The sequence below is a fragment of the Cervus canadensis genome, chromosome 28, assembly GCF_019320065.1.
Source record: "Cervus canadensis isolate Bull #8, Minnesota chromosome 28, ASM1932006v1, whole genome shotgun sequence".
In the NCBI taxonomy this organism is placed as follows: Eukaryota; Metazoa; Chordata; class Mammalia; order Artiodactyla; family Cervidae; genus Cervus; species Cervus canadensis.
In genome coordinates, this window is record NC_057413.1 from 34,994,044 (window position 1) to 35,012,148 (window position 18,105).

At 41.5% G+C, this 18,105-nt stretch overlaps 2 protein-coding genes, 1 long non-coding RNA gene and 2 other non-coding genes across 9 annotated transcripts in view; 3 read left to right on the top strand and 2 right to left on the bottom strand.

The window, feature by feature from the left end:
- ZNF451 (zinc finger protein 451) overlaps positions 1-2,762 on the bottom strand; it is a 128,100-nt gene extending 125,338 nt beyond the window's left edge. Inside the window, exons 1-2 of one of the 2 annotated variants that reach the window (XM_043450397.1) lie at positions 2,632-2,762; positions 2,205-2,286 (exon numbers count right to left, since the gene is read on the bottom strand). In XM_043450397.1, the coding sequence (XP_043306332.1) occupies positions 2,205-2,222 (18 nt within the window). In that variant the 5' untranslated portion in view covers positions 2,223-2,286; positions 2,632-2,762. Of the gene's footprint in view, positions 1-2,204; positions 2,287-2,582 lie in introns of both variants that reach the window. The other variant, XM_043450400.1, reaches the window with a different exon arrangement.
- LOC122429782 lies at positions 592-16,479 on the top strand. The gene is made up of 4 exons (XR_006266137.1): positions 592-715; positions 3,398-3,406; positions 10,047-10,055; positions 16,456-16,479. It is a non-coding gene; the product is annotated as an uncharacterized LOC122429782 (long non-coding RNA).
- LOC122430219 lies at positions 611-690 on the top strand. The gene has a single exon (XR_006266297.1). It is a non-coding gene; the product is annotated as a small nucleolar RNA U2-19 (small nucleolar RNA).
- Positions 834-905, top strand: LOC122430218. Its single transcript, XR_006266296.1, has one exon. It is a non-coding gene; the product is annotated as a small nucleolar RNA U2-30 (small nucleolar RNA).
- The window catches only part of BEND6 (BEN domain containing 6), a 60,743-nt gene continuing 54,331 nt past the window's right edge, over positions 11,694-18,105 (bottom strand). For all 4 annotated transcript variants that reach the window (XR_006266133.1, XM_043450414.1, XM_043450416.1 and 1 more), the window contains one exon: positions 11,694-12,923. The gene's annotated coding sequence lies outside the window, so the exon portion shown is untranslated. The remainder of the gene's footprint in view (positions 12,924-18,105) is intronic.

The window sequence follows — 18,105 nt, forward strand, 5'->3', positions numbered from 1 at the left end:
ATGTAGCTTAAAATACAATTGAATTATAATTTTTCTGTGGCACCATTTAAATGCAACAGGAATATTTTTACTAGATTCTTCTTGTATTGCAATTCCACTCAGAGCATATAATTCACTTATTATGGAGCTATCAAATTTTTAATTCTCTGTTTGTAAACAAGGCTATTTCTATTTATAAGAGGTTCTATCAGGTTGGATATACACTCCTCTGGATGCAAAGATACAAAAAATTCTCTATGTTTAAAATAAATTTAAATCGAATTCTAAACCTCAGCTGAACACAAGCCGATATATTAACTGTCAGAATTTATAACATAATTATGCACTTAAACCTCAGAGTATGACACTAAAATTGTACCTATTTTTCCAAATTAATTTTGTAGAATTTTACTGTATTTCTCAAAGTAAAGCACACATATCATAAACACTTATGTTACACCTATCTAGAGGTCCACAAATCATCAAAGTTATCATGTCCTATTCATTGTCTTTACACTATAGTCAGAAAGAAACTAAACTATTTTTCCTAATGACCTCTGCAGTCCTCTTTCCTAATGTTTTTCAGTATGAAAACAGACATCATTCTCTGAGATCTGCTCTTACTAAAGTGGATCAGTGATGAAAGTAGCCAAATCTGAGCATCAGAAGACCACCCGGTGTACCTGATGCATGATCTCTGTAGTTCTGAGAAGCAAAATAATTTAAAATAAGGGGTGTGTGTGTGTGTGTGTTTGGGGGTGTGTGTGTAAAGGTGACTGGATAATTAAGGGGCTTATTGGTGGGTAAGTGAGAGTTGGTTGTGGGTGTACATGTATGAAAGGCTGATCAGTTCTGAGCAATGATGAAAAGTTTTTACTGCAGAACTTTATATAACTATGAAGGTTTCTACACTTGATCTGAGCTCAAAAAAAAAAAAAAAAAGAAAACAGACATCATGGCTCTTCAATTTCCACAGCTACATCATTTATTCCTCACCACATGGGGAGGCAAAGTCAGCATATAGTTCTTGGTACCGCAAAGTTCCAAGTGTCAAGAAGAGTATCACATGAATGATTTGGGGGAAGAATGTAAAAGAAATGGTCTGGTAAAGAATTTCTATATAACCCTAAGAAAACAACAAAAACAAAGTTACCACAATCGTTAGGGAGGGAATTTTGTTTGATTTAAAACCAAGTCATTTACATGGCTGCCCTAAGTCTACAGCAACTAAGAAACACACAAACATTGTTTCTGGGTTAATAGGAACCCAGTTAAAGAAAGACTATACATTTTTAATAGCAAACCTCAACTAACTATAATATTCAAAAAGAGTAGTTCACAGTAGACACAGTCTCTAGCTAATTAAGATACTACTTTAAGCAGAGACTTTGTAACAGTTTGGGGAAAAAAAAAAAAACCGTTTGGGATGGAAATTATCCTGAAATATATCACAACACCCCATCTGGTTATTGCAACCAATATTTTACTAACTGTGTTCACAGCTTCCTATACCCCTGCACCAACATGAAGATTCCCGGGCCCCACCTACAAATCCTGATTCCATAGGTCTGGAGTGGGGAGCAGGATTCTAAACACTTCCACTCACTCATGCTTGAAAACTGTCAGAAGGGAATAAACACAGAAAGGTAACAGGATGCTCCTGTGACGCAGGCCCCTCACTGTGAACCTGGCCTGGGGGACTGTGATGCAGCAGGGTGAGCTCAGAGCTCAGTGAGGGCTTCAGGGCACCTGCCCCCACCCTACAGAGACACACAGGCTCTGATGTTACTCCTGCAGCCCGCCTCCTTCTCTTCTACCTCCTTCCTCATCACTAGCTGCCCCTTCTCCCCAACCTGGGGGCCATCTTTCAGAAGTTACTCTGGTCTCATTTCAAACAGTCTTAGGAGAACCCTGCGCACACCAGCGGGTCCACGTGCAAAGGAGAGGGGAAGGTGTGATCCAGGCTCCAACAGACCGCAGGCCACAGTCTCTGCGATGGCTGCGGGGGCGGCCGAGCCTCTCTGTGGGCAAACGCTCTACTCCTGTGCCCTGCTCCACGGTGTCCGGTCTGACACCCACTCCTGGGCCCTGCTCCACAGTCTCCAGTCGGTAGGAGACGTCCACACGTTTGCTGGATGATCAGTGAACAGGCGAGGGGTAATCACATCGCGGCTCGTCACCCACAAACCCTGACTCGGAAAAACCCAAATACCGCTGCTACTTACACTCAAACTGGATGTCATCTTCGTTTTCCTCCACGGTTGACTCGGACGCCTCAGGCCCAGCTGGAGGGACACATTCCAGTATCTATAAAACAAGCCAAAACACGGTTATCCAGACAGCCACGGCTCGCAGGAGGCGAGTTTTCCAAAGGCAATGAAAAGGCAGAGCTATCGAGAAGACCGCCCGGCCCCGCCCCCGCGACCCTCCGGAGAACAGCGCCGGCGCTGGGGACCGCAGGCCCCCGCCGGCCCCTTCTCCCGAGGAAGGAAGCCTGCCCGCGGGGGCGACGGGCCTCGGCACCCGCGCCGCGCCCCCGGTTCCCCAGTCCCCCGGAGCCCAGGCTCCCCAGGACCCTAGAGCCCCCAAGTCCCGCCCAGCACCTGCCGGACGCCGCACAAGGCCGGGCCCAGCCCACCACGCATTTCCGACCCTGCGTCTCCAGTCTCCCGCCGTCGTCGCTGCCACCACAGCAGAAAAGACCGCTAGCCGCGCCTAGTAGGGGCCGCCCGCTAGGGCAGCGGCGCCCCGCCTCCCTCGCACAGGCCTCGCCTCCTCTCCCGCCGCCAGCGCCTCGTGGAACTGTATTCCGCTCGGCCAGCCTCGCCGCAAAGGCCACTGGGAAATGTAGTTCCTACCGCGAGACCGCTCCCCGTGCGGAGTGGCGCGAACAACGAGCTATGGCGCTTGCGCTCCTCCTAAAGCCTGTGCTACTCAAGTAAGATGATAGGGGATCTTTCTTTCCCAGCCCCCCTCTCTCTTTCTCTCTCTCTTTTAAACCAAAACTATAGTCTAGATACTTTCTAGTGAAATAGTGGCCAGGATATTGTTTATAATTGGTCGTTAAGTTGCTCAATCTTGTCTGACTCTTTGCAGTCCCATGGACTGCGGCCTGCCAGGCTTCCCTGCCCTTCACCATCTCCCGGAATTTGCTCAAGTTCATGTCCTTTGAGTCGGTGATGCCGTCCAACCATGTCATCTTCTGTCATTCCTTTCTCCTCCTGCCTTCAATCCTTCCCAGCATCAGGATCTTTTCCAATGATGAGTCAGTTCTTCCCAGCAGGTAGCCGAAGTATTGGAGTTTCAGCTTCAATATCAGTCCTTCCAGTGAATATTCAGGACTGATTTCCTTTAGGATGGACTGGCTGGATCTCCTTGCAGTCCAAGGGACTCTCAAGGATCTTCTCCAGCACCACAGTTGGAAAGCGTCAATTCTTCATTGGCTTAGCCTTCTTTATGGCCCAACTCTCACATCCAAACAACTGTAAATAGATAAAATGTGTGAAAACCAGTATTAACAGAGAACATGCAGAGCTTTTTCTCCTTTCCCATCAGTCTGTAGTCTGACAAACCTGTATCGCCACAGAATCACCTTTGTAATCTGATCCTGGCCTGCAGTAAGCAGGGTCATACAGCGGTGGAACCATGGGGCATCTCAGGGAGTATGAATGCCATTATTTTGAGATTTTAGGGAAGGGTGTAGGGAGGTAAAATGTTAGTAAATCAGTTTTCATAGGGTCACAGGCAACTTTATGGTCATGTGTAAAGGGTTCAATATTAGGTCTGGGTTGCAAAGGGTCTTGCCAACTTGGAAACTTCAAGTTAATATAGATACTTGATACATGTTTATACATACTTAATATAGATCATTTGATGTGTCCAGAGACTCCTGCGCTGGGCATGAGATCGGCTGGTTCTCTGTGTGGAAGAGACCAGCCAACAGAAGAGTATTTCACTCTTCCTGATACATTTTCAAAGAACAAAGTGTCTCATACTCTGATTTTAGAGAACGAAGTTTCTCGTTGAGCAGGTAAAAAGCACTAGTTATCAAATCCACTTCGACTTTGTGCAGTGTTTCTTTGGAAGAAATCTTGTCTCTTGTTAATGTTTCAGCTGACTTTATGTATGCCAGTTATTTTTGCCCAGCAGACGTTTAATTTCTTGTGGGAGATCTCTTCTGCAGGTGTAAATGAGAACATGACATTATGTTCATAGCTGGTATTAGATTCAACTGTTTTCTTTTTTTTTTTTTTTTTCATTTTCACAAGTTGCACAAAGAGTGCACAAAAAGTGCAGGTATATTTGTTCCAACTAAATTTGGGGCTTGTAGAGGAAAGATGAGAACAGGATGACCTCCACAATGACCTCCCCAAAAGCTACAGGTAAAGTAACCATTTCTAAATCCCTTAAATGTCTAGGAGGGATTTGCATTTAAAAGGTTTTCCTAATGTTTTAATAAGTGTTCAGTAGAAATGTACTGTGATAGTTTGCTGGTGCGGGGTGAAGGGTGGGGGTTGGTGGGGGACAGGGGTGAGGGATGGTGGGGGGATAGTTCAGTTAAGCTCTTGGGAAACAGCAGCCAAGTATGTGTCTAGAGCCCGAACGGGCTCACGACCTTCAGTTTGGTAATTGCTGAGGGGATAGTCCTTTCCATTTAGGACACCCAGATGGCACTAATGGTAAAGAACCCACCTGCCCATGCAGAAGATGTAAGAGACACGGTTTGGATTGTAAGGAGTTGGGAAGATCCCCTGGAGGAGGAAATGGCAACCCACTTCAGTATTCCTCCCTGGAGAATCCCATGGACAGAGGAGCCTTGTAGGCTACAGTCCACGGGAGAGCAAAGAGCCACAGTGGAGCGACTAAGCACAGCACAGCATAGCTATGACTAACAATGCTAAGCATCTTTTTATGGGTTCCTTTGCCATTGGCTTCCCTAGTGGCTGAGATGGTAAAGAATCTGCCTGCAGTGTTGGAGACCTGGGTCTGATCCCTGGGTTGGGACGATCCCCTGAAGAAGGGAATGGCTACCCACTCCAGTATTCTGGGGGTTTCCTAGGTGGTTCAGTGGTAAAAGAATCCACCTGCCAATGCAAGAGATGCAGGAAACATGGGTTTGATCCCTGAGTCAGGAAGATCCCCTAGAGAAGGAAATAGCAATCCATTCCACTGTTCTTGCCTGGGAAATCTCTTGGACAGAGGTGCCTGGCAGGCTACAGTCCTTGGGATTGCAAAAGAGTCGGACATTATTTAGTGAATAAACAACAACAGCAAGTATCTTCATTGATAGTGTCTGTTAAGACCTTCTGTTCATTATTTAAATGGGTTATTTATTTTCTTTTTTAAAAATATATGTATTGAAGTATAGTTGACTTACAGTGTTTCAGGTACACAGTAAGGTGATTCAGGTATACAAATACACATTATTATTTTTGAAATTATTTCACATCATAGGTTATTACAAGATATTGACTATAGTTCCCTGTGCTGTATAGTAAACCTTTGTTGCTTGTTGAACATCTATTTTTTAAGTAGAAATCTAGCATTCTATTCATAGTAAGTCAAACAAATGGAATCAAAATGTCATAAACTTTTTAGTCAGACAAAATTAATGCTTTCTAAAATATATATTGCTGGGAAAGATTGAAGGCAGAAGGAGAAGGGGACGACAGAGGATGAGATGGTTGGATGGCATCACCAACTCAATGGACATGAGTTTGAGTAAACTCTGGAAGTTGGTGATGGACAGGGAGGTCTGGTGTGCTGCAGTCCATGGGGTTGCAAAGAGTCAGACATGACAACAACTGAACTGAACTGAAAATATATATTATACATACATATATATGTATACAAAAGCTTTTCTACTAGATAGAGAATTGAGAAAGAACAGCCAAAATAAAAAAAGATGAGATGGAGAAATTGGAGAACATAAACTAAATGAAATGAGAGCACTGACTATGAAATAGAAAAAGTGAAACAAACTAGACAAAAATAAAAGATCATCATATAGTCCAGTTGTTCTTAAATGAGAAAAAAAGCAATATCTTAGCATTTGTATTTTTCAAAAAATTTCAAAATCTGATACGCATCTGGATTTTAAAAAGTGATTAAAGGTTTTTCTATTAGCTCCTAGTTTTGGTTCTATTATTTTCTATTATTTGGTTCTATTATTTTCTGTTGGAGAATCATGATACAATGGTATTAAGTAGTAATATTTACATAATCACAAGAGTAAAAGATGTTTATCAATTTTCACAATCAATAGCCAGGCAAAAAATAAAAGTTACAATTGCAAGCCATAATGGGAACATGATTAACTTAACAATATAAAATAATTACATACAATTTGGGGGTTGGGGGGGAGAAGTCAAGCACAGTGATGTGGTAAGTGGGAGTGCATACATGCACATGTTTTCATTCATGCAGCCAGTCTATCTTGTTTGATTGGTGTATTTAAACCATTTACATTTAAGTTAGTGATTAATATGTATGATCCTTTTACCATTTTCTTAATTATTTTGACTTTATTTTCTGTAGGTCTCTTCCTTCTCTTGTGTTTCCTTTCTAGAGAATTTCCTTTAGCATTTGTTGTAAAGCTGGTTTGGTGGTGCTGAATTCTCTTAACTTTTGTTTGTCTGGAAAGGTTTGATTTCTCCATCAAATCTGATGGAGAGTCTTGCTGGGTAGAGTATTGTTGGTTGTAGATTCTTCCCTTCCTTCGCTTTAAATATATCATGCCATTCCCTTCTGGCTTGTAGAGTTTCTGTTGAGATGCCTGATGGGAGTTCCCTTGTATGTTATTTGTCATTTTCCCCTTGATACTTTTAATATTTTATCTCCATCTTTAATTTTTGTCAGTTTGATTACTATGTGTCTTGGTGTGTTCCTCCATGGGTTTATCCTGCCTGGGACTGTCTGTGTTTCCTGAGCTTGGTTGACTTTCCCATGTTGGGGAAATTTTCAGCTATTATCTCTTCAAATATTTTCTCAGGTCCTTTTTCTCTCCTTCTGGGACCCCTGTAATGAGAATGTTGGTGCATTGAATGTTGTCCCAGAGGTCTCTTAAGCAGTCTTCATTTCTTTTTTTTTTTTTTCTATGTTCTGTGGCAATGATTTCCACCATTCTGTCCACCCAGTCATTTATCCATTCTTCTGCCTCAGTTATTCTTTTTTTTTCTGCCTCAGTTATTCTGCTATTGATGCCTTCTAGTGTATTATTCATCTCTGTTTGTTTCTTCTTTAGTTCTTCTAGGTCTTCGGTAAACATTTCTTGCATCTTCTCAATCTTTGCCTCCATTCTTTTCCTGAGATCCTGGATCATCTTCACTCTCATTATTCTGAATTGTTTTTCTGGAAAGTGCCTATTTCCATGAATTTAGTTGTTTTTATGGAGTTGTACCTTGTCCCTTCCCTTCACCTGGGACATAACTTTCTGCTTTCTCATTGTGATTAACTTTCTGTAATACGTTTTTGTTTTAGCTGCTGTGAGACTACTTCTTGCTGCTTCTGTCTGCCCTCCGATGGATGAGGCTAAGAGTCTTGTGTAAGCTTCTTGATTGGAGGGACTGGTGATGGGAAAAACTGGATCTTGCTGTGGTGGGCAGGGCCTTCCTCAGTTCAGTTCAGTTCAGTTCAGTTGCTCAGTTGTGTCTAACTCTGTGAGCCATGAATCGCAGCACGCCAGGCCTCCCTGTCCATCACCAGCTCCCAGAGTTTACTCAAATTCATGTCCATCGAGTTGGTAATGCCATCCAACCATTTCATCCTCTGTCGTCCACTTCTCCTCCGGCCGTCAATCTTTCCCAGCATCAGGGTCTTTTCAAATGAGTCAAGTTATCACATCAGGTGGCCAAAGTATTGAAGTTTCAGCTTCAACATCGGTCCTTCCAATCAATAGTCAGGACTGATTTCCTTTAGGATGGACTGGGTGGACCTCTTTGCAATCCAACGGACTCTCAAGGATCTTCTCCAACACCACAGTTCAAAAGCATCAATTCCTTGGCACTCAGCTTTCTTTATAGTCCAACTCTCACATCCATACATGACTACTGGAAAAACCATAGCTTTGACTATGTGAACCTTTGTCAGCAATGTAGTGTCTCTCCTTTTTATTATGCTGTCTAGGTTGGTCATAACTTTTCTTCCAAGGAGCAAGTGTCTTTTAATTTCATGGCTGGAGTTACCATCTGCAGTGATTTTGGAGCCCAAGAAAATAATCTGTCACTGTTTCCCCACCTATTTGCCATGAAGTGATGGGACCAGATACCATGATCTTAGTTTTCTGAATGTTGAGTTTTAAGTCAACTTTTTCACTCTCCTCTTTCACTTTCATCATGAGGGTCTTTAGCTCTTCTTCACTTTCTGCCATAAGGGTGGTGTCATCTGCATCTCTGAGGTTATTGCTATTTCTCCCAGCAATCTTGATTCCAGCTTGTGCTTCATACAGCCCGGCATTTTGCATGATGTATTCTGCCTGTAAGTTAAATAAGCAGGGTGACAATATACAGCCTTGACGTACTCCTTTTTCTATTTGGAACCAGTCTGTTGTTCCATGTCCAGTTCTAACTGTTGCTTCCTGACCTGCATACAGGTTTCTTAAGAGGCAGGTCAGGTGGTCTGGTATTCCCATTTCTTGAAGAATTTTCCACAGTTTGTTGTGATCCACATGGTCAACTTCTTTGGCATAGTCAATAAAGCAAAAGTAGACATTTTTCTTGAGCTTTCTTGTTTTTTCACTGATCCAGTAGATGTTATCAGTTTGATCTCTGGTTCCTCTGCTTTTTCTAAATCCAGCTTGTACATCTGGAAGTTCACCATTCACATACTGCTGAAGCCTGGCTTGGAGGATTTTGAGCATTACTTTGCTAGCGTGTGAGATGATTGCAATTGTGCAGTAGTTTGAACATTCTTTGGCATTGCCTTTCTTTGGGATTGGAATGAAAACTGACCTTTTCCAGTCCTGCGGCCACTTCTGAGTTATCCAAATTTGCTGGCATATTGAGTGCAGCACTTTCACAGCATCATCTTTCAGAATTTGAAATAGCTCAACTGGAATTCCAACACCTCCACTAACTTTGTTCATAGTGATGCTCCCTAAAGCCCAGTTGACTTTGCATTCCAGGATGTCTGGCTCTAGGTGAGTGATCATACCATTGTGATTATCTGGGTCCTGCAGATCTTTTTTGTATAGTTCTTCTATGTATTCTTGCCACCTCTTCTTAATATCTTCTGCTTCTGTTAAGTCTATACCATTTCTGTCCTTTACTGAGCCCATCTTTGCATGAAATGTTCCCTTGGTATTTCTCATTTTCTTGAAGAGATCTCTAGTCTTTCCCATTCTACTGCTTTCCTCCATTTCTTTGCTTTGATCACTGAGGAAGGCTTTCTTATCTTTGCTTGCTATTCTTTGGAACTCTGCACTGATATGAGTATATCTTTCCTTTTCTCCTTTCCCTTTCACTTCTCTTCTTTTCTCAGCTATTTGTAAGTTCTCCTCAGACAGCCATTTTGCCTTTTTGCATTTCTTTTCCTTGGGGATGGTCTTGATCACTGCCTCCTGTACAATGTCACGAACCTCCATCCATAGTTCTTCAGGCACTCTATCAGATGTAATCCCTTGATTTATTTGTCACTGTCCCTGTATAATCATAAGGGATTTGATTTAGGTCATACCTGAATGGTCTAGTGGTTTTCTCTACTTTTTTCAATTTAAGTCTGAATTTGGCAATAAGAAGTTCATGATCTGAGCCACAGTTAGCTCCTGGTCTTGTTTTAGCTGACTGTATAGAGCTTCTCCATCCTTGGGTGCAAAGAATATAATCAATCTGATTTAAATATTGACCATCTGCTGATGTCCATGTGTAGAGTCTTCTCTTGTGTTGTTGGAAGAGGGTGTTTGCTATGACCAGTGTGTTCTCTTGGCAAAACTCTGTGAGCCTTTGATCTGCTTTGCTTTATATTCCAAGGCCAAATTTGCCTATTACTCCAGGTATTTCTTGACTTCCTACTTTTGCATTCCAGTCCTCTATAATGAAGAGGACATCTGTTTTGGGTGTTAATTCTAGAAGGTCTTGTAGGTCTTCATAGAACTGGTCAACCTCAGCTTCTTCAGCATTACTGATTGGGGCATAGACTTGGATTACTGTGGTATTGAATGGTTTGCCTTGGAAACGAACAGAGATCATTCTGTTGTTGTTGAGATTGCTTCCAAATGCTGCAGTTTGGACTCTTTTGTTGACTATGATGAGTACTCCATTTCTTCTATGGGATTCTTGACCACAGTAGTGGATAAAATGGTCATCTGAGTTAAGTTCACCTATTCCAATCCATTTTAGTTCACTGATTCCCAAAATGTCAATGTTCACTCTTACCATCTCCTGTTTGACCACTTCCAATTTCCCTTGATTCATGGAACTGATATTCCAGGTTCCTATGCAGTATTGCTTTTACAGCATCAGACTTTACTTCCATCACCAGTAACATCCACAACTCTGTGTTGTTTTTGCTTTGGTTCTGTCTCTTAATTATTTCTGGAGTTATTTCTACCCTGATCTCCAGTAACTTATTGGGTTCCTACTGACCTGGGGAGTTCATCTTTCAGTGTCCTATCTTTTTGCCTTTTCATACTGTTCATGGGGTTGTCAAGGCAAGAATACTGAAGTGGTTTGCTATTCCCTTCTCCAGTGGACCATATTTATCAGAAAATGATGATAGTAAACTTCTATTCTGCCATCTTGCTGACCTGACAGCTGAAATACAATTGACTTCTGTAAATTGATCTTGTATTCATCTTTGCTGAACTCATTTTTCAGTTTTTCTACTTTTTAATTCTTTTTGGACACTCCATTTGATCATCTGCATAGATAAACCTGTTGTCTGTGGATAAAGACAATCTTTCTGCTTCTTTTCTAATCTGAATGACTTTTATTTCTTTCTTTGGCTTACTGTACTAGTTAGAAGTTCCAAAATAATCTTGCATATATGTAGTGAGAATGAACATTCTTGATTTGTTCTTCCTTTAGAGGGAAAGCATTCTGTCTTCCATCATGAAATATAATGTTAGCTGTAGCTTTTAACTGCTTTGTTAATTTTCAGATTTGGAACTTCCTGCAACACGTTGACTTTTTGACCCTCTATTTGACTATGACAAGGTTAACAGGAGCACTGATATTTGTTTTTGACCCCCAGGATAATTAGCCCTTGCCAGGCTCCACCTCACAGTGACCAGGGTCCAAAGAATGAACATGGTCATACACTTCCAGTGGATGGTCTATCAGGTGACCACACACTTGAAACGCAGAGAGCAAACAATGACATCGCAGATACTGAATTTAGAATAAAATTCACCTCAGCTCTTATTTGACAAGCATATACAATCATTAAATACATGAAGCTTTTCAGTTTTTTAAATCTTTTTAAAAAGTCTACAAATAATAAATGCTGAAGAGGGTGTGAAGAAAAGGGAACCCTCCTACACTGTTGATGGGAATGTAAATTGGTGCAGTCCCTAAGGAGAACAGTATTGAGATTCCTTAAAAAACTAAAATTAGAGTTACCATCGGATCCAGCAATTCCACTTCTGGGCATATATCCAGACAGAACTTTGATTTGAAAAGATACTAATACAAGCAACCCTATGTTATGACAAAAAGCTATCAGCCTAGAAAATTATTTTCTCCTTGGATTTTTCACATTAATAAGAAACAAGCAAATGGTTTTTATATTTTCAATGAAATTTATTCATGTTTAGTTAAAAGTAGCAAATGTTAACCTAAGCTATTTCCTTAAGACTATTTATTTTTTACAGCCACATTGTTATCAAGCAACCATTATGGAATGTTCCCGGGTCCACAGTACTGGACTTTGTAACTGTCTTATGCATCCTCCTTTCCAAGTCTGAGCATGCCCTTGTGTGCCGAAGAAGCATGACTTGACACTGCACAATTGTCACTTGTGACAACCTGATGTCAAATGAGAAGTCTGTTGATAAAGAATATTTTATCTTTCATTCGTTTGCAAAATGGTATTTGTGTATGTGGCTAATTACTAAACCCATTTTTGTTTTCAATTATCTTCTCCTCTGAAACTATGAAAACAAATTAGTTAAAACTAAGCCATGTAGCAGTGTAACCAACAAAAAAACAAGGCTTTTATCTTATATACAATGTTTTAGATGATATTGATGCTTTATATTACACACATGTATTTAATATACTTTGGGCAATAAAAAGAAGCATGTAAACAAACACATAAAAAAGATTTTTTTTAAAAAGTTGATGCATTGTTTTAAAAATCAAAAACTTGGACTTATTTCTTTTTCAGGAGTACCGTGGAATAGGTTTATATTAAAATGAAAAGGTCTTCCTGTTCTTATTTTCTCAGATTCTTATTTTTATAAATTTTATGTAATCTTATTGCTACAATACTAGTAGTTCATTAGGTATAATTATCAGATTTTAGGCTGATTTTGTTGCTCTCATGTTTGTGAACATTGATTTTTTTCACTGTTTATTTTCCAAACATGTGCTTATACTAAAGATCCAAAAGCTAAAATGGAGTGTGGTTGGTAGTAATAAATGCATAGGGGTTGATCAGTTGATGATGAATCTTCAGGGTTACAGTTTGTGTTGCTATGATAAGAGCTCAGATTACCCTGTTGGGACAGCTTTACAGGGAAGCACTGTGGGGCAGGAGAGTGCATTTTCCAAGAAACTATCCTGCATGCTCGTGGGCCTGCTAGCAGCTCTCTGGTTTGAGGCATCACTGGTCCCCAGGGCGGCGTCTGCATGCAGCTTCCCCGTGAGCTGGTGCTACAGAAGGGTGGCCAGCGACGGCATAGGTGCCTCCCAGCTTGTCCTTGCATCTGTCCCTGCACTCACTGCCAGGCAGGCTGCAGACTCTCCACTTACAACTGAAGGTGCTCTTGTTTCAGGGACCTAGGATACCTATAAGAAGCAAGTAAAAAAAAAAGAGAACATATTTACATGAGAGTTCTTATAGTATTTTTAACAGTTGTTAGGTTTTTTTTTAATGAGCTTCCCTGATAGCTCAGTGGCAAAGGAATTATTTTATGATCTACTCTGAAGAATTCCTGCATAGATAACTAAAATATTTAACATATATTTTTAATCTCAAATGACTTAAAAAAAACTCAAACACACAACAGAAAATTAACAATCCCCACATACCCAGATTAAAAAATTATCTACAGTTCTGTTTGTCACTCTTCAGTAATACTCACTGATTGTTTAAATATTAGGGAATTTCCCAACCTACCTTACCTCTTTTCATAGATATGAAATTATATATATGTATATATATAAATATCTCACATCTTCTTTATCCATTTATCTGTCAGTGAGCATTCAGGCTTCTTCCAATCTTGGCTACTGTAAATAATGCTTCTATGAACAGAGGCGTACATATATCTTTTCTAATTACTGTTTTTGTTTCTTTTGGAAAAATACCCAGAAGTGTAATTGCTGGCTCATATGGTGGTTTTACTTTTTATTTTTTGAGGAAACTCCGTACTGTTTTCCACAGAGGGTGTACCAATTTATCAGCCCACCAACAGTACATGAGGGTTCTCTTTTCTCCACATCCTTGACAACACTTGTTATTTGCTATATTTTTGATAATAGCCATTCTGACAGGTGTGAGATGATATCTCATTGTGGTTTTGATTTGCATTTCCCTGATGATTCGTGATGCTGAGTGTCTTTTGATGTGCCTTTTAGCCATCTGTATGTCTTCTTTGGGAAAATGTCTATTCAGGTCCTCTATACATTTGTAAATGAGGCTGTTTGGTTTTTTTGATGTTCAATTGTATGAGTTCTCTGTATTTTGGATATTAACTCCTGTTGAGTATATCATTTACAAATATCATCTCCCATTCAATAGGGTGACTTTTTGTTTTGTTTATAGTTTCCTTATTCTTTTTTCTTTCTTTGTTCTTTTCTTTGCTCTTGTTTTGCTGTCTTCCCTCTGGTTTGCTGAATATATTTAGAGCTACATTTGGATTCCTTTCTCTTTTGTGGGGGAATGTATGGATTTGTGGTTTTAGTCACCATAATGTTTATGAGTGTGCTCAGTCACTTCAGTCGTATCCGACTCTTTGCGACCCCATAGAATGTAGCCTGCCAGGCTCTTCTGTACGTGGAATTTCCTAGGCAAGAATACTTGAGTGGGTTGCCATGCCCTCCTCCAGGAGATCTTCCCAACCCAAAGATCGATCCCATGTCTCCTGCATTGCAGGCAGGTTCTTTATCCACTGAGCCATCTGGGAAGCCCAAGGATTATATATGGCAACCTATATATACACATAATTATTTTAAGTTGATATTCTCCTAAATTCAAACACATTCTAACAATCCTACATTTTCACTTCCTCCCCAGAGTGTGTCATGTTTTTTACATCATATTTATGTCTTTGTATTTTGTGTACTCCTTCGCTATTCAATATGGATGATTTTGTCTTTTAACTTTCATACTAGCATTATAACTGGTGGGTATACTACTTTTACTGTCTGTTTGCTCTTACTGGTGAGTTTTTTTTCCTTGTGAAATTTTAGCTTTCTAGTTTTTTTATAAATATAATTCTATTTTCCAGTTTTCTGCTTTTTCTGGTGTTTCTGGTTTTTCTTTTTCACTTAGAGAAGTCCCTTTAGAAGAACTACTCCAGTATTTCGGCTGTGAGAACTCCATGAACAGTATGAAAAAGCAAAAAGATATGATACCGGAAGATGAGCCTCTTAGGTCAGAAGTTGTCTAATATGCTACAGGGGAAGAGAGGAGGTCAATTACTAATAGCTCCAGAAAGAATTAAGTGAAGCGGTTGGGCCAAACTGGAAATGACACTCAGTTGTGGATGCGTCTCATGGTGAAAATAAAGTTTGATGCTGTAAAGAGCAATATTGCATAGGAACCTGGAATGTTAGGTCCATGAATAAAGGTAAATTGGATGTGATGAAGCAGGAGATGGCATGAGTGAATATTGATATTTAAGAATCAGTGAACTAAAATGGACAGGAATGGGTGGATTTAACTCAGATGACCATCATGTCTACTACTGTAGGCAAAAATCCAGTGGACTAAATGTAGTAGCCCTCATAGCCAACAAAAGAATAAAAAATGCAGCACTTAGGTTCAATCTCAAAAATGACAGAATGTACTTGGTTCGTTTCCAAGGCAAATGATTCAGCATTACAGTAATCCAAGTCTATGCCTCAACCAGTAATGCAAAACAAGGTGAAGTTGATTGGTTCTATGAAGACCTACAACACCTTCTAGAACTACCATTAAAAAAAAGATGCCTTTTTCATCATTGGGGATTGGAATGCAAAAGTAGGAAATCAAGAGATACCTGGAGTAACAGACAAGTTTGACCTTGGAGTACAACATGAAGCAGGGCAAAGGCTCACAGAGTTTTGTCAAGAGAACACACTGATCATAGAAAACACCTTTTCCAACAACCAAAGAGACAACTTGACACATGGACATCATCAGATAGTCAATATCAAAATCAGCTTGATTATATTCTCTGCAGACAAAGATGGAGAAGCTCTATAGAGTCAGCAAAAAAAAGACCTGGAGCTGACTATGGCTCAGATCATGAGCTCCTTACTGCTTCAGGCTTAAATGGAAGAAAGTAGGGAAAACCATTAGGCACTTCTGGCATGACCTAAATCAATCTCCTTATGATTAGACAGTGGAGATGATGAATAGATTCAAGGGATTAGATCTGGTAGACAGAGTGCCTGAAGAACTATGGACAGAGGTTCATAATACTGTACAGTAGGCAGTGACCAAAACCATCCCAAAGAAAAAGAAAAACAAGTAGGCAAAGTGGTTGTCTGAGGAGGCTTTACAAATTGCTGAACAAAGAAGAGAAGTGAAAGGTGAAGGAGAAAGGGAAAGACATACCCACTGAATGCAGAGTTCCAGAGAATAGTGAGACATAAGAAAGCTTTCTTAAAGGAACAGTGCAAAGAAATAAAAGACATTAGAATGGGAAAGACTAGAGATCTCTTCAAGAAAACTGGAGATAAAAAGGGAACATTCCATGCAAGGAAATGAACAATATAGGGCAGAAATAGTAAAGACCTAAACAGAAGCAGGAGAGATTAAGAAGAGGTGGCAAGAATACACAGAACTATACAAAAAAGGTCTTGGAGAACAAGATGGCGGAGGAGGAGGTGGACATGAAGTGCATCTCTCTTCACTGATGCATCGGGAACACATCTTCACACACACAAGTGCATAAAGCCCACCAGCTGAGAGCGGGCAGGAGTACCTGACCAGCAGAAAAGAGTATATACAACAATGCAAAAACTCGTTAGGATGAAGGAACTAGGGGGGAAAACAGGAGTGTTACTAGGTCTGGACATGCCTTCAGTGGATGGGGGAACTGAAGCAGGGGTCTGATCCCCACATCGGGGCAATTGTCTGAGTCAGAGGAAAAACATTTAAGGCTGAGAGGGAAACAGTGGATCTGTGGCAGCCTAAATGGAATGAGAATCAGCTGGTCCTTGCTGCAGGCATACATACCCCAGACAGGGACACAGGTCCCTCACTTAGGAGGCACAGTGGCTGGGAGCTGGAGCTTAGGGATTGTGGAGCAACCCCAGGGCAAGGGCTGCTGTCAACTGTGGAGAGATGGATAGAGAGGATGTGAGGGAGGAGACTGTGGTGGGAAATGCCTGTGGAGGAAAGCCAGGCAGCCATGGAAGCAAGGCGGTACTGCTGAGTCACACATAGGGGGTGGAGCCATCACCATGGCCTCTCTCTCCCCACATGTCAGCATTGGCAGCTGATCAATAGACAGGCTGGCCCATCAAGCACCTGATGAACCAAACTAGAGTAGGACCTCACCCAGGGTGTCCCTTTAAGTGCCCGACATGCTGACCTCCAGAGTAGGACCTCAGTCAGGGGCCCCCTCTATGTGCCTGACACTCAGAACAACATAGAAGGACCCCAGGCAAGGGAACCCTCTACATGCCTGAATGGGCAGAGCTATGGAGAAAGACTAGCCAAAGAGGCCTTCTGATCGCCAGCTTCCAGAGGCTCAGAAAAAGGCTGATAGCACGATAACTCCTGAGGCTGAGGCAGTCCGTGTCCCCACACACTTGTCGCCGCCAGGGTTCCCGTGACCCAAGCAACTGCAGCGCCTTCACACTCAGCCCTCACTGGGGCAGAGCTGCCACAGGCAAAGAGAAGTCTCTGCACGTGGGGTCACTTCAGTTGTGTCCAACTCTTCGCAACCCTGTGGACTGTGGCCTGCCAGGCTTCTCTGGGGGTGGGGGGGTTCTTCAGGCAAGGATACTGGAATGTACTGGCCAGTACTGGTTGCCATACCCTTCTAGAGCACTGTATTTCCTGCTGCCTTAGCCGCCAACCCCCTGAGTATCTGGTGCTGCCAGAACCCCTGAGACCCAAGCAGCTGCACCACCTCCACACCTCCCTGGGGCAGACCCAAGTCCTCCAGGGCAGCCTCAGGAGCAAACCCCAGTGGACGACCCACATGCGGAGGGTCGTCTGGAAATAAAACCACAATTGAAACCCACGGGCAGTGTAACTAAGGAAGAAGCCCTGAAACCTCCCCACCAGCTGTGCAAGCTGCAGATTAAATCCACACAATCAACGAGGCAGACTCTGTGTCTATGGAATAGATAGAAGGACACTGAGAGTTCCCACAAAAGAAAACGCACTAGTTCTGATAGCTGTGGACACTGGAGGCGAGAACGCACGGGAGTAGGACCAGATTAGAGCCTGAGCTGCCCCCACGGCAGGTCCAGAGACCAGCCCAGTGTTGGAGGGCGTCCCAGGGAGGTGAGGTGGACTATGGCTCCCTGACAGCAGTAACTCAAGAAAAAAGTTTACTACACTTATGTTTTGACTTGTTCTGTAGTGCTTTTGGATATTCTTTCTTTTTCTTTTTTTCCTTCTTTCCCCACCTCCTCTGTTGTAGTTGTCGATTTTATTGGCACTATGAAATCTAATTAACTTTTGAGTTCTTTTTTTTTCAATCACACTTTTTATTGTTGTTATAAACCTCTGCTTCTACATTGGGCCTTTGCACTTCTGTGGAGTTTTCCTTTATTTTATTTTTTTCTTTCCTTCTTTTTTTTT